Genomic DNA, 14472 nt, shown 5'->3' on the forward strand with positions numbered 1-14472 from the left:
TAATAAATTAGTTGAGAAGGCCTGACCTAGAGGTATCCAGTATCACAACATTGAGGAAATTATATTTTGACACTGGCCAACAGTTGCATATTTTGCTAGATGTGATACACTTCATTTTCTCAGAAGTACTCTTCTGACTGAAGAACAAATAAAGTGAGAGAGGAATGTTCATTATATTGAAAGCACAGTACATTATGTTTTTCTATCTTTGACACATACATATTCAAATCATGTTGATGCATATACAATGGGTCTGTAAACAGGACTAGTCACACCTTACAATAATCATGCATAGATGTATTGTACAAAAAGCAGGGGTTGCATCAAAATGTAAGGACCCATGTCAAACATGGGTTCATTTTCTTAACTTCTTTTCATCACTTTATGCAGCTAAAGAACACACATACAAGGAATCCAAGAATATAATATGTTTGAACTGGAATGTCTATCATGAAGTATATGTAACAAAATACTTATCAGAAAATTATCATTTGAGCTAGGGGAACAATCTAAAATCAGAACCTAAAAGATGAATGGAGCATTTCTAACATCACGATAAGGACTAACATTTGAGGGCAACAGGAATCTTTTACTGTTAATGATACTGTAAATATCTATAAAAATAATGATTTTCAATGGACAACATGAATACACAAGGGCACTTATTCTATGACACAAAAATAATTTAATATTCCTCTTTTGATTAAAAATACCATTTATCAGGCTATATTAGATCTCTGTATAAAATACTATAAAATCTGTTGCACGATTGTCCCATCATATCCTCCACACTTCAACTTTCTCTGCAACCACACACCAATTAGCATGGTCATAGTAGCTTTTAACTATGTGAAGATTCTCAATGTTTCTTTCAATCAAGTCTGTTAGTTCACCCTCCTTGAATACATGGTAGTAACGTAGATAAAGGGAAGCATCTGCGGGGTTCTTGGGATTGGTCTTGTCTTCTTCCTTCTGGACCTGACCTTCTGGAGTTTTGCTTCTCTCATCTTGATGGTTGCACCTCAGGTTGGGGTTACTGGCTGGCCGCCTCTTACCAAACTCACTCCTGGAGTTGACAACATTCTTTGAATGCCGTCCAGGGTCATGGGGCTCTAATGGGTCGTCCTGGTTGAGGGAAAGACTTTCAGAGGACGGTTTCCTTGATAAAGCCAGCGGGCTCTCAGGGAATTTGAAATCTTTGGGCATGAGCTTCTCAAGCATAGTAAGGGAGATGGAGCGAGTTCGCAAGTCAGATGCGGGAGTCTGCTCTTTGTTCAGTTGGGATTGTTTGGTTGGATTGATAGGGTATGCTGTCAAACTTTCATCTGAGGAGGACACAGAATCAAAAGAGGACTCAAGGTCCTTTTCTGATCCTGACTGGGACAAACGATTCCTTCTTTTGAGGGGCTTGAAGACCTCTCCCCTTGCAGATGTAAAGTTCAACCCAACTACTGGCTTCTTGCCTGTCTTTCCTTCAGATTTATACAAGAGTTCTAAAGACTTGGTGATAACCCCATTCCATGGACTGGAGCCCTTTTCTTTGGTCTCATCAGACCGAAGATTAAGTTTGAGTTGTAGCTTTCGCCAATTCAGCAACTTCTTAGTGGCCTCTGAGCATTCTCCATTGACGCTACCATTACTAACAAACCCTGATGTGTCGCTACTCCATGTTGATGCCTTCAAGTCACTTCCCTTATTAAGGTTCTTGACATCTATTGCACCTTCGGAGTTATGTGAGAAAGAAGACAGATTTCTCCTATTAGCACCAAATTTTTCTAAGGAAGTTCGGGGTGAGCTGGTTCTTTCAAAATCTCTTTCATCCAGTGACTGAGAGCTTAACAGTGGTGAAGTTCGCTTTTTTATATTTCTGAGAGGTTTTGAATGCTTTGGTAGAATACTGTCACAACTGCCTGAGCCATTTAGCAGAAGGTGGGAACGGGGGTGCCTGTTCTTAAGGGACTGACCACTCTTGTGTCCATTTTCATAGAAGCCCATAGAACCGTCTTTATTTATGATACACCACTGGTTCTTGGTGTTCTCATCAATGTCATCATCATCGTCATCCCCAAAGACACTATTGACATCACCTTGGGTCATGTCATCCTCACTCCTGAATGGGGACGTAGGTGAGTAGGATGCAGGAAATACCTGGAGGAAACCATCCCACATAGTCCCTCCCCTCTCTCCTTCTTCTACACTACTACTCCTGCTCATCATTCGTCTACTCATCCCGCTGTCTGACTGGCACCTGGTCTTGGCGACTCTTGGTTTAGCACTCAGAACAACACTCTCCTCACAGCTATAACACTTCCTCAATACCCGGGCTTCCTCTGATCTTGGCTGGTCCCTACGGTTAGGAAACTTCTCCCGGAGCCAGTCCCTCTCTGTTGTATGCCTCTGGAGTGTCTTGGTCTTCCTGGATCGCATACCTCCATTCTGGGCTGACACAATGGCTGGATGGACTTTCATTTTTGATAGCTTGCCGTCTGTCTTCCCGTTAAGCGCCTTGTCTGGTTTTTTGTTTGTCTTCACGTCGTCATCATCACTGGCTGAACTGCTGCTGTTGTGATTCTGGTTCTTGCTGTTCGGTTTTCCTGTGGCAAATGAAGTAAGAAAAAACAAAATATACTTTAATGTCTTTTTCCTAAAATAATGACTAAACAAACAGATTCAAAATCATCTTGGTATAATTATTCTCAATATAGAGCTGTGATGAATTAATGTATTCTTGTCCCAAGGTTGTCATGCATTATACTTGAATAATGCTATATGTTAATGTTATAGTAGAATGATAGAAATGATGTGCTAAAGGTCATTTAAGAGACAACCTCATGTGCTGATTTCCAACTCCTGGCCAATAATCTCATCAGTCTGATCAACATCAAATTGTTAAACGAGCTACATGTTTTGTACAAAAATGTTAAAAGAAAACAACCAGATTCATTTTTTAATCTTTTAATCTCCAAATTCACTATGAAAATCTGCTGACACAAATTGTGTTACTCGATTTGTTGGGGATATTTGTAAATATTCTAATTGGTGGTACAATACAATCAACAAAAACCCACAGCAGGAATCATCAAATTAACCATTGCCTAACAGTACAAATCACTTTTTTCTACAATACTTGGCATTAGTCAAATAATGTACCCTTTTTTTTTTTGGCGAAGGCTGCTTGACACTTCTTCATTTAGAAAATTCTATACAATTTCAACTATTCGGACTGTGAACAAAAATCACTTCCTCCCAAGGGTCTGAATGGCATCCAATGCCTTAAGCACTGTCCGAGAATAATTACCTCTAGAGTGATTTGATCGTTTCTAATATTTGCTCCATCTGAAGCGAAGTTTGTCTCCAACTGTGATTAATGCCCTCGAGCAATCTCTTAGTTAAATCTCATGCCCAGACAGCCAGACAATTAGCCATGCATGTAGTCTTCTCTCAAACCTGATCACAAATTTTGATCTAGTTTTATCTAGATCAGTGGATTGATATGGAACATATCAGAACTCCCCCAGACACATTACAGTCAAGCACAGGAGTGCATCTCCTACTTTAGGACAATATGCATGCACCAACCCCTCCCCCCCCCCCCCTCACACCCCAATCCACAGATTTCTACATCACATTTGCAATTCCATCAAGTTTCAAACAAGATAATTTTAATCATCAATTCAATAGAGTTTGCAAAATTATGATGTCTGGCAAGCTTAACTCAAAGTTCATGAACTCAGCACCTTTTTTTTCTGTGAAATTTCTGTTGTTTTAATGTTGTTGTTATTGTTAAATTATTCTATGACGATGATCCCAAATATAGTTACAATTTTTCTGTGAGTCAGTGATGCCCTTACTGCAAACAGGGAGGTGAAAGAAAGGAGTGGAAACTCTTGTAATTTATTCAATCGCATTCGTGAGTTCTAAATGGTAACAATGGGATGGAATATTCCACATGGCTTTGAAGTTTCATGCTCCGAGCCACACTTCCACTGCAGGGAATTTCAAAGACCAGGCACCAGTTTTATATTTATTACAAAATCTTAAATTACCGACAAAATGCGAGTTTTTTAAATTTTTGCAGTTGGAAAAAAGGATGACATTACTCAAATTAGTTTTCGCTTGTTCTACTTATTACACATTCAACAATTGATGAAAAATCATTGAAAGGGGCAGCGAACAGTTGCTGGAATACTATTTTCTCATGTAGGAATTCTAAATCCTGAAATTTCATGAGCCCTTTTATCTCACCACCTGGTCAACAGTTGCAGATTAGCGCATAACTTTTCGGCGGCTTGGAGCATGGGGTCAAAGGAAAGCAGCTTGATTCCACTCCTTCCTTTCACCTCCCTGCTTCAAACAACAAACTACACCATCCCACTTTCTTTGAGTACATCTATTATTGCTACAGAGAACATGGAAATTCATGCACTGATAATTTTACTACCGTAAGTACTTATATCAACACAACCCACATCTATTTACAGTTGACTGAGCACTTAAAAATGAATTTTTGTAATGTAAATACACAAATGTAGTTACTAATGTACAATACAAGCAAAGCAAGGAGTGCATTTTTATGCCATTATATTATCTCAAAACAAATATCAAAGAAAAATTTAGAAATATTTGAAAAAAACAGAACAGATGAATAATAACCTGTGAGAACACAGAATGCTTCAAATATGTCATAAAATAGTTTAAGGCTGTTCACCAAGGAAATTTTTAAAAGTATTTTTGCTTTTTTAAATCTAGCACACACCCCATTCTTTAACAATGTCACAAATCGGTTGATATTCACTGTGATGGAGTGTGATTGTAGATTTGTAAAGTAATATCCTTTTACATCCTTGTTCTTCCACCAAGTTGACAAATATGAAATGTAACATTCAATCAAATCTAACTTTAAATACATGAATCAATTTTGAATTTCAAGAAGAGAGACTATCATTACTTAGCTAAAGAAATATGACACATTATCAAAATTTGGTGGTGTATAACCTGTAAACTACTTACAGTACCGGGTGGAAAATCATAATTGCTATGCACTTGAATGTTAAAACTTGAATTTGACATGTGAGATCTGTTTCCTGTTTATCAAATATTTGGAAGAAAGAATAAAGAAATGTTGTACTCAGATGCTCATTCATTTCATGGTTAATTAATTTCAATTAGATTCCACATGAGGAAACATCCATTAACCTTTGCAAAGATAATAATCCTACATTTCTACATGAACGTTATTTGTTGTGCATTAGACTTTTTCAACACAAAGAGCAGAACATTTTCTTTCATTAATTTCAATGTCTGAAAATGTTAAAAACTTTCAGGTGCAATTTGTTTAGTTGTAGGTTAAAATACAGGGTATATCAAATTCTCTTGAGTATTTATGTAAACAAATAAATACAATACTTATGATGTATGAGTCTTCTGTGTGTATAGAACTTAATTGTTTATGTATCCTAAAATTGTATGTTCTCTCACTTGGAATATAAGACAAATCCATACTCTGCAAGAGTATACCAAGAATAGATTTGTAATTTCATTATCAAGAACATAGCTCTGGGAATGCCTTTAAACATAAATCCTTTTATCTTTAAAGCACACCAACCACCTGCAAAACCACCAGAATGTAATGTTTATAATCAACTTTAAACTAATTACATTTTTTTTCTCCATATTTTTCCCTCCACAGGTATTTTATTGATTTTCATTTGAAACAAATTAACAAATATATATTCAAGGTAATTTACATTTATAACATAAACAAAATTGGCTTTTCAAGATACAAGTATTGTTGAACTGTTGAGTTAAGAGAAAACTAACAAATCAATAATTCATTTCTGACACTCATGGAAAGAAAAACAAATACAGAAAAAATATCATTATAAGTAAACAAATTCCTGAATTGAAACCATTTTCTTGTGAATTTATTATTTCTACAATTCGAATTTGCAATATACTTTTCGTTTTTGAAGTAATTTATGATAGAAACTCTAATATTATCAAATTTGGGCAATTGTTTCTTTATTTTGCAAGTATACACCATCTGTATTAATTACATTTATAAGGCGCTTTATATTCAAGTACTTTACCTGCCATTCTAACAGTTAAGGGGTATGAAGAATTTAAAGGATTACATAAAACCCTACATAGAAGGGTCGGACAGAAATTTATCCTTCTAGTGTGTACATTTTCAGGAACTAGTTCTGAGAATGTATATAAATCTTTGTAGAAGTAATATTTGAAACTCATATTTAAAATACAGTATAGCCACATGAAAACTCTTACATCAAGAGCAAAACAAATTTTGGTGATCGGTATACTTTAACTCAAAAGCCTTCTTCATCCTTCTATTATGAATGCAATGAGTTTGGTTGTCAATATTTGGCTCCGCAGAGCAACCAATTTCCCTAATTCAGAGAGCAAAATGATTGGACTGAGTGAGATGATCTATGGATTTAAATCTGGAAGAAAGTGTCAGATTGGAAATGGAGAGAAAGATTTTGTCAAAAGTGATTAAAAGATAAATGCAGGAAACATGGTGACTACAAGGAATGGAATGTATGTTTCACAACACTTGTTATCAATAACAAGTTGAAATAACTGATATAAGCTACAGAAATCATGGCATTGGATTGGGTGAGAGCAAATTTGTTACAGAGTATTTTTTAAGCATTTCTTGTTGATAAGCAGTTTCATGAAAAAGGACCCTGGTCTGTACTCTGTAGACTAACTTCCCACAGTCAAATGGTGTTTATAACCCACTGAGCATGTTCCTTGTTTTGATGGAATAAGAAATCTGCAGCTTTGTCACAAAGCCCTCACCATTGAATATATAATAGTGGATGCCTACAGAGGTCATCTTATAATTTTGTTATTATTTTTCTTTTGTTAATTAATATGACGGGTATGTTGATTATTGTGAAACATTTACAATAAGCTACTGCAAAGAATTACGAGTGAACACAACTTATATATCACCTTGCTTCTGATAATCAACCAGACCACATTGTGATCCTCTAAGAAAGTGAAACACACATTAATTGCAAACCTTGAGCAACACTTACTTTTGTCAGTTATATATGACAACTTTTTTTTCAGTGGCTGTTTAGTAATGAAAATGCAATACTTCCTATGATCATATTTTGATTCAAGAGTGGGTGGAAAACCATCAAGAGAAGCCATTCACATCAAGGCCGGATGCGACAAAACAGGAATCTCTTGTCACCAACCTCTTTTCACAATCGGAAATCAGAAAGCATAATGTAAAAAAAAAACATCACTGAAAAAAACAACTTCTCTTCTTATCTTCGATGACGCAACTTATTTCACCTCAGACTGAGATAGGCTTTATACAATTTCCGTAGATTTCAAAAATGAGGAAACAACTCAACCACAAAAGCCTCATTTCCCTCGACTCCAGTAAGGGTCGTGGAGTGACGGAGATGATTTATATGCTATTTTGAGATCAATCTTCCAATGTGCAAATATATTGATTGGTTTAGAGACTTGCATCCAGACAAACATATCATGTTCACAAATAACAAACAGATAATATTAAATTTAATTAAAACTGATTTTAAGAATAAATCATGAGCAGCTGATTATATGACAACAGGAGGTTGATATGCATGTACAAAAGTTAAAAATACTTAAGAGTTATACACTGCAGCACAAGATTGACTTGACCAACTTTGGTGAAAAAATAGTATGGAATAGCAGAGGGCATTCCTGTATTAAACATGTGTACTTAATTACTGGTAGTGCAAATCTGAAAATAAAACTACATCAAGAAACTGCATTGATCAACTGCATTGATCTACATTTGCCACACTCAACCCAGGTGATGTAAATGGGTACCTGGCAGGAATTAATTCTTTGAAATGCTAGAGCGCCGTAATGGCAGCACAGCTACAGCCGAGGTATTAATCTCCAAGTTTGGAAGCGCTAAGTGATTGTAATAAGTGCTATATAAAAACTGAGTTATATTATTAATTTTAAAAAGCTAAAACTTGGCAATTTCCATCAACATTTTTTTTCCAATTAATATCAAATAAAAGGATGTTTATAATTCTCTGTCCAAAACAGCACATTTTATTCTCGCAAAGGTAAAAAAAAAATTCTCATTAATTTTTGCCTCTTCAATCTCAGATGAACATCAATCTAGCATACATCTCTGAGGCATTGGACAAATATCAATCAAACACAATCTTAGAGTCGTGATCTATTTTTTTAAAAACTTGATTAATGTCACGTTTTCTACCAGCCGTATGCAACATGAGTGATGAAGCTTCTCTCTCAAAAACAGTCCTTCAAGAGCCCATGAGAGGCTTTTTTTTAATGTTACTTCACTCTAAAAAATTTGAACATTAATAGAATGTTTTGCAGCTTCAATCAAGGTATCTCGCCCACATAACTTCATTTTCTTCTCTCCATTACATTACTTGTGCTATAGTGGAGCTCCTGTTTTTTAAAAGCCACATCAAGGCAAAGAGCACAATAAATTCATTTTCTACGACAATATCCTTGGCTGACAGCAAGAAGGGCATCCACTTATATTAATTCTACAAAGAACTAGTGCCCTTCTGCGGATGATGTGTGCTCTGAGTGTCCACCAGCAATCAATATTGCATTTCTACATTTTTCTCTCTCTACCTCTTGTTTTCATTTTTTTTCAAAAGCACATACTTCATCACCCGTACCACTCTGTGCTATATCCATTTTAGATTGAATAGTCATTCAGAGAGCATTGGATGATCGTTGGAGACCTATTTCAACTCGCTCAAAATAGTAATTCCTATCAACGATTCTACTAGACAAGAAAGAAATAGAGCCTTTATCCCACTCCAATGTGAATTTAGTCAATCTCCTGATATTGCATTGCTGCTATCCTCTTATAGAATTCAAGAAAGATATATTTTTGTTTTGCTTTTAGTAGTTCATATTAGAGAGAAAATATCACAGACTTCTAAACTCTCTGGAAGAAAAGGAAAAAATATCATTTTCAATATGAGTACCGGTAAGCTTGATTGCAATATGAGAATTATTTTGATGAAGAGCCAAGAACATACAGGGTGTTTTTTAAATCACTAAAATAAAAAGTTACTGTGAGCTTAACTTTCAAATATTGCCCTGGACCATGTTTTCAAGTCCCATTTCCAAACAAAACGGCTCAACGTGACAAATTTAGAGACATGTCAATCAATGTAACGATTCAAAGCAGTTACATTCTACTTTAATTCTACTTGGAAAACAAAGATACAGCTAAATATAGAATATAGCTTTTATAAACCAATTAATGATAATCGGAAAGATGTATTTTCCGGGATACAATGTATTTGAAATCCCATACAATACATGACCTACAAAAATTATGTGTTAATCATCTTGTTGATGAGGTGTTCTGACATTTGCTACAGCAACGATTGCTCTGGGTTTTATATCACTATAAGTACAAGGTTAGGTACAGTATTTGGTCCAGAGTTAAGTTAGGAACATGGTTAGTGTAGGAACTTAACTATGGAGCAATTGTTGAAGGAGCAAGTGTCGTAAAACCGTTGATAATGATCTCACCTTAAGCCTAAACAACATGTATCATAGGTACTATTTTTTGAGCATTTGAGATGATCAGATGTAAGCTACATTTTTGCCAAAATGAATTACCTTTGCTTCTCCTGGTTCGCATGTTCTTGGGCTGGAGATGCCACGGCACCAACACATCTTGAGCATCAAACTGAAATAATGATGTAAAGAAAAATTCAAATTTTTACAAGAATATTAAAAAATCATTCATTAAAAAGGTTTGCCCTGGAATCTTGCACAATTTTCAACATAGATGTATATGACTACCACAGCAATAACATAAACATATCGTATACATCCTGACTTATGGCAGAGAGTTTTTGGGGGAGGTGGGGGCCTTTTTTTATTAATCATTCACCACCAAAATATATGCTGGAAAGTTATATTGTATAATATAGACTCTCCACAGTAAATCAGATTGAGACAAGTAAAAATTTCTTCAAATTAAATCTCATTTCAGGTAGTTTTAGTACATCATTTGATAGCTCTAAGTTGCAACTTAAAAGGGGGCAGTGTATTTAATAAATATTAGGCGACTGGCGACAAAGTAAAGTACCTCGAGATGTAGCTGTCCTTTCAAATAGCTCCATCCATTCCTTCAGTTAAGCTTGTAATGGAGCATGCGTAACATGATACTAGCAAGGCGGCACGCTTCTGCCAATTTGCAGACATAAAAACTAACTGCCTTTCTCAAAGCTGTGACCACTAGGAGAATCATGCAGTCTCCTCTGATTTAATCTCTCTACTCAATCTGGAGTGCGCCCCCGATCACTTCTGCCACAGATCGAATGAAATCTTCAAGAATTTCAATTCATTCAATAAACGAATATTAACCCATCGATGGTGTCATTTCAACCGAACCGTCTAATCCATCCGGTTTTAACCATGACTGCACTTACGCTCTAATGCAATGACAATTTGTATCACCAACAGTTTAAGATTTAAACTACGGTTGCAGAAAAACTCCTCTTTCCTTGCAATAAAATAAGCTCACCACTTGGGCTTTGACGGAACTAGAGGGCACTAGCTCAAGCCGTAATGGACTGAACATTTTGTTTCATCAAACATACAAGATTTAAACTAGTGGTACAAAAAAACCTGTCTCTTAAAGTTTCGTGATAAAAGAAAGATGGATAGAGAAGTCTGCATGACACTACAGTAATGACAATATGATAATGAATATGCATGCAGTCGTCACACTTTTAAACTCAATTATGAATTGAAGTTAGTAAATATCAATTCTATTATGGTGTTGTGTAGAGGTGTCATGGTCTAGTGGATATGACACCGGACTATGGATCACATCTTTTGGGTTCAAGTCCCCCCGCTGCCCATAAAGTCCTTTGACAAGACATCAGTCTACATTTGCCACTCTCCATCTAGGTGTTAAATGGGTACCCAGTAGGATTCGAATGTTAATGTGGATGGTTTGGCAGGTGTGTGCTTGTAAAATGGTGCCTAGGTGGAATAATCCCCAAGGAGCGGAGCATGTACACTATCATTTGCAGATCAGCAATTGAATCCAATGATAATGATTACAATGTAAAGCACTTAAAAACGTAGTATTTAGCACTCTACAAATGTGATTACTATAATTATTGAATCTTTTCTTGCAGTGTCTCTTTAACAAAAAGCTTGCTCAGTGCTTCTCGGCCTGAAAAACACGAGGTTATAATCTTCTCCATACCACATACATATATTGATTCCTGTATGCCTAGATTCACTGAAAGTGTATTGATTGATTGTGCGCCTTTACTTGAGCACGTACCCTGAATCTTCGACTTTACTTCAAAAGCTAAACATGCATGCATCAAGTTAGTGTATGTGCTGATCTGAATTCTTGAATGTAAATGCCACATTCCTCCGCAGCACATACAATTATTGATCGTTTGCAGTCTGTCTCCTCTCCCTGTTGGCTTATCGTATCTATCCGTTTCGCAAATTAAAAGATAGAAAAGCTTAAAGGCATTGTTTAACAATGTTTCCAGTTTTACAAATATGAGATGCATGGCTCTCCGTCTTATCAGTGTCTGTGATTTGGTGTAATATTGAAGCCCTACAAAAATTGCGCTTCAAAATGATCATAAAATGCTTAAAAAATGTAAAAATCTTTGAGTGACCGGTTTTACCATATCTCATTTCCCCAATAGACTGTAGTGTAATAAAAAAGGTTTTGAAATTTCTAATTCCAATCTTAAATATCTTGATAATCAGACAGGCCATCAGCTTGTAATAGTCATGGGATTCCTGAATGACTTAAAGGTTTATAATTATCATTGCAGCATGAGCTAAATCCAGGATTTTGTTTAGAATCTGAGGCAAAGATACCAAATCCTTTAAACACAGAGGATAGAGCAACATTTGTTTTGAACAAGATCAATAAGATCTACCAAACACCTGGTGGGTGTTTCACAAAGATCTTAAGTTGAACTTATCTCTAAGTTGGACTTAACAATTATGGAAAGCCGTTAGCATCATTGAAAATATATTGTAAAAATTATTTTAACAGGCATAAAATGTTGATTCAAATTATTCATATTTTCTATTATCTTGGGAGATTTCATGTTCTTGAAAGTCTAAAATACTTGAATTTTGCTTTTGAATATATTTCATTTTAATGCCACAAAATAATGGCTCTCCATAATATCTAAGTCCAATTTAGAGTAAAGTTTGACTTAGAATCTTTGTGAAACACCCCTCAGATGTGTTCTAATGTGCCGAGGTATGATCAAACCAGTTGAGAAAGTGCATATTTCTCAATGTTTTGGTTTTGTGTAATTGGTTGTACTTTATGTATTAATCCTTGGGCTCCAAAGTTGCTTTACTTAACTGCATGCTCATGGTTCAGAATTTGAGATGGTGTACACTTTAGGCGCCCTCCCCAAACCAAAGAAATAGTCAGAACTGTCAGGGTAATACCCTGACAATATTTCCATAAATGCTGGAAGCATCACGGCTTTCTAGATTCTGGTACAAATCTAACATGTATCATAAAGTTCTGATAGGAAAAATAAATCAGAAGGAAACCTGTTGCATTTGGTCTCCTCTTGGTTCCGTGTGTAATCACAAGATACAAGTGTCAAATATCTTAACATTCAGTCCGTCACTTTCAATGTAAGATCAGTTAAATATCGAAAGAAAACTAAAATCCAGGTCACCGCTCAATCTTGGCTAGAGTAGAGTTCATAATCTTGCCTGCTCTACGTGTGTTGGATCTACAAACATGACACACATTCTGAACCTACATGTACATGAAGCCTAAGGAGGACAAGTTAGAAAGGTTAATGAGTTCTTACTGAAAGTAAATCAGACCCTCACTCATGGAGACGTGGGGATCATGGAATAAAAGCCAGCAGGATTTCCACAGATAAACAGAGAGGAGTAGAGTTACATGGAGATGGTAAAGTGGAGAAAATACTGAGAAACGTGTCAGTAGGATGAACTCAAAAGAAGGAGAGTGAGCGACAGGGAGAGTAAGAGAGAGGAAGATAGAGAGAGAGAGAGAGAGAGAGAGAGAGAGGGGAGGGGGGGGGGGGGGGGGAGGGAGAGGGGGGGAGGGAGAGGGGACATGCTACATAGTTATTCAATCCAGTGGATCATAAAAACATAGCACTTATATTTCATGAATCGAGAGTTGCTAATTATTTCATAGGTGAGAATTCTGCACATGTTGCATGTTTAAAAGGGTATATATCTTGATGTCCAAGAAACTTGGGACTGGTTTGTGTAACACTATCTTAAATGTCAATAGTACTTTTCTATGCTAGGATAGAAAGAGTCGTGGAGAAACCTATTTTACATGATTTAGTGACGCTACCTGTCTTTGTTTTTGCTCCAAAGCCCAAACGTATATCATGACCAGTCCTCCAGGTCGGCATATCCTCGCCAGCTCCTGAATGGCCTGGACGCGCCGCTCAACCGTGGCAAAGTGGTGGACAACCGCGATGGAGATGACGGCATCGAAGCAGTTGCTACGATACGGGAGGCGCAGATTATCACACACCATGGCCTCGTGGCCCCTCTTGGCGGATATGTCCACAAGATTTACGCAGCAATCAGAGCCAATCTTGAAGGTCTGGTCGTTGATTCCAAGGTATTTGCCATTCCCGCATCCTAAGGGAAGGTGACAAAAAACGAGAGAAAAAGGAACGGGAGATAAACTTTGATTAATGACAGCCACAGGTTGATTACCCTGCGGGGAGTTTCTTTCTCCTTGGATGGAAATCTAGATGACACAAAGAAAGACAAACCTGTCACTCCAAGGTCTTTTCGCAATCAACATTAGAAGCTGAAATCGACATGGAAGGCTTTAAAGCCACAACTCCACTCTTATTAAAATTACTGTGGAATCAAAAACTCAAAAGTATGATATTTTAAGCCCACACTCACATTAACAGATTACATTGTAAGATATCTTGAGTTTGGCATCCATAAAATCTTGTGCTAGTGAGAAGTGATGCTCCAATATTGTAACAATTTGTAATCCACAGAACAGATCCCACAATATCTTTATTTTGGGAGGTCGAGTGAACTGATTGATAATGTTTATATTTTGATTTGGTGGAGAAATATCATAATTTTATTCAAAATACATGGGTATGACGGTTGATACCTAGAAAATGAGAGGTAGAAATAAAACAAATTTTGAAGAAAGGTAAGAAGAAAGAGAGAGGAGGAAATGGAAGATAAACTGTGATCAATGATCAGCACAGGTCGATTATCCTACTAGGATTTTCTGTCTTTGAGGTAAATACGTTAGATGAGAGAAAGAAATTCACGACTTATCACCTGGTGGTGTATTTAGAATTATTCTCAATACAAATAGAGATAATTGTTTAGTTTTATCAATTAACAAACATTTTCTTGCTCATATAGCTGTGAAATTGTGATAAA

The 14472-nt window shown here is 36.3% G+C and overlaps 1 protein-coding gene across 1 annotated transcript in view; it reads right to left on the bottom strand.

The window, feature by feature from the left end:
- The window catches only part of LOC580052, a 54439-nt gene that overhangs the window by 1175 nt on the left and 38792 nt on the right, over positions 1-14472 (bottom strand). Inside the window, exons 3-5 of the mRNA XM_030980466.1 lie at positions 13397-13692; positions 9661-9730; positions 27-2594 (exon numbers count right to left, since the gene is read on the bottom strand). Of these exons, the coding sequence (XP_030836326.1) occupies positions 778-2594; positions 9661-9730; positions 13397-13692 (2183 nt within the window). The 3' untranslated portion in view covers positions 27-777. The remainder of the gene's footprint in view (positions 1-26; positions 2595-9660; positions 9731-13396; positions 13693-14472) is intronic.

This window comes from Strongylocentrotus purpuratus, unplaced genomic scaffold, assembly GCF_000002235.5.
Source record: "Strongylocentrotus purpuratus isolate Spur 01 unplaced genomic scaffold, Spur_5.0 spur5_scaffold_11, whole genome shotgun sequence".
Classification (NCBI taxonomy): Eukaryota; Metazoa; Echinodermata; class Echinoidea; order Camarodonta; family Strongylocentrotidae; genus Strongylocentrotus; species Strongylocentrotus purpuratus.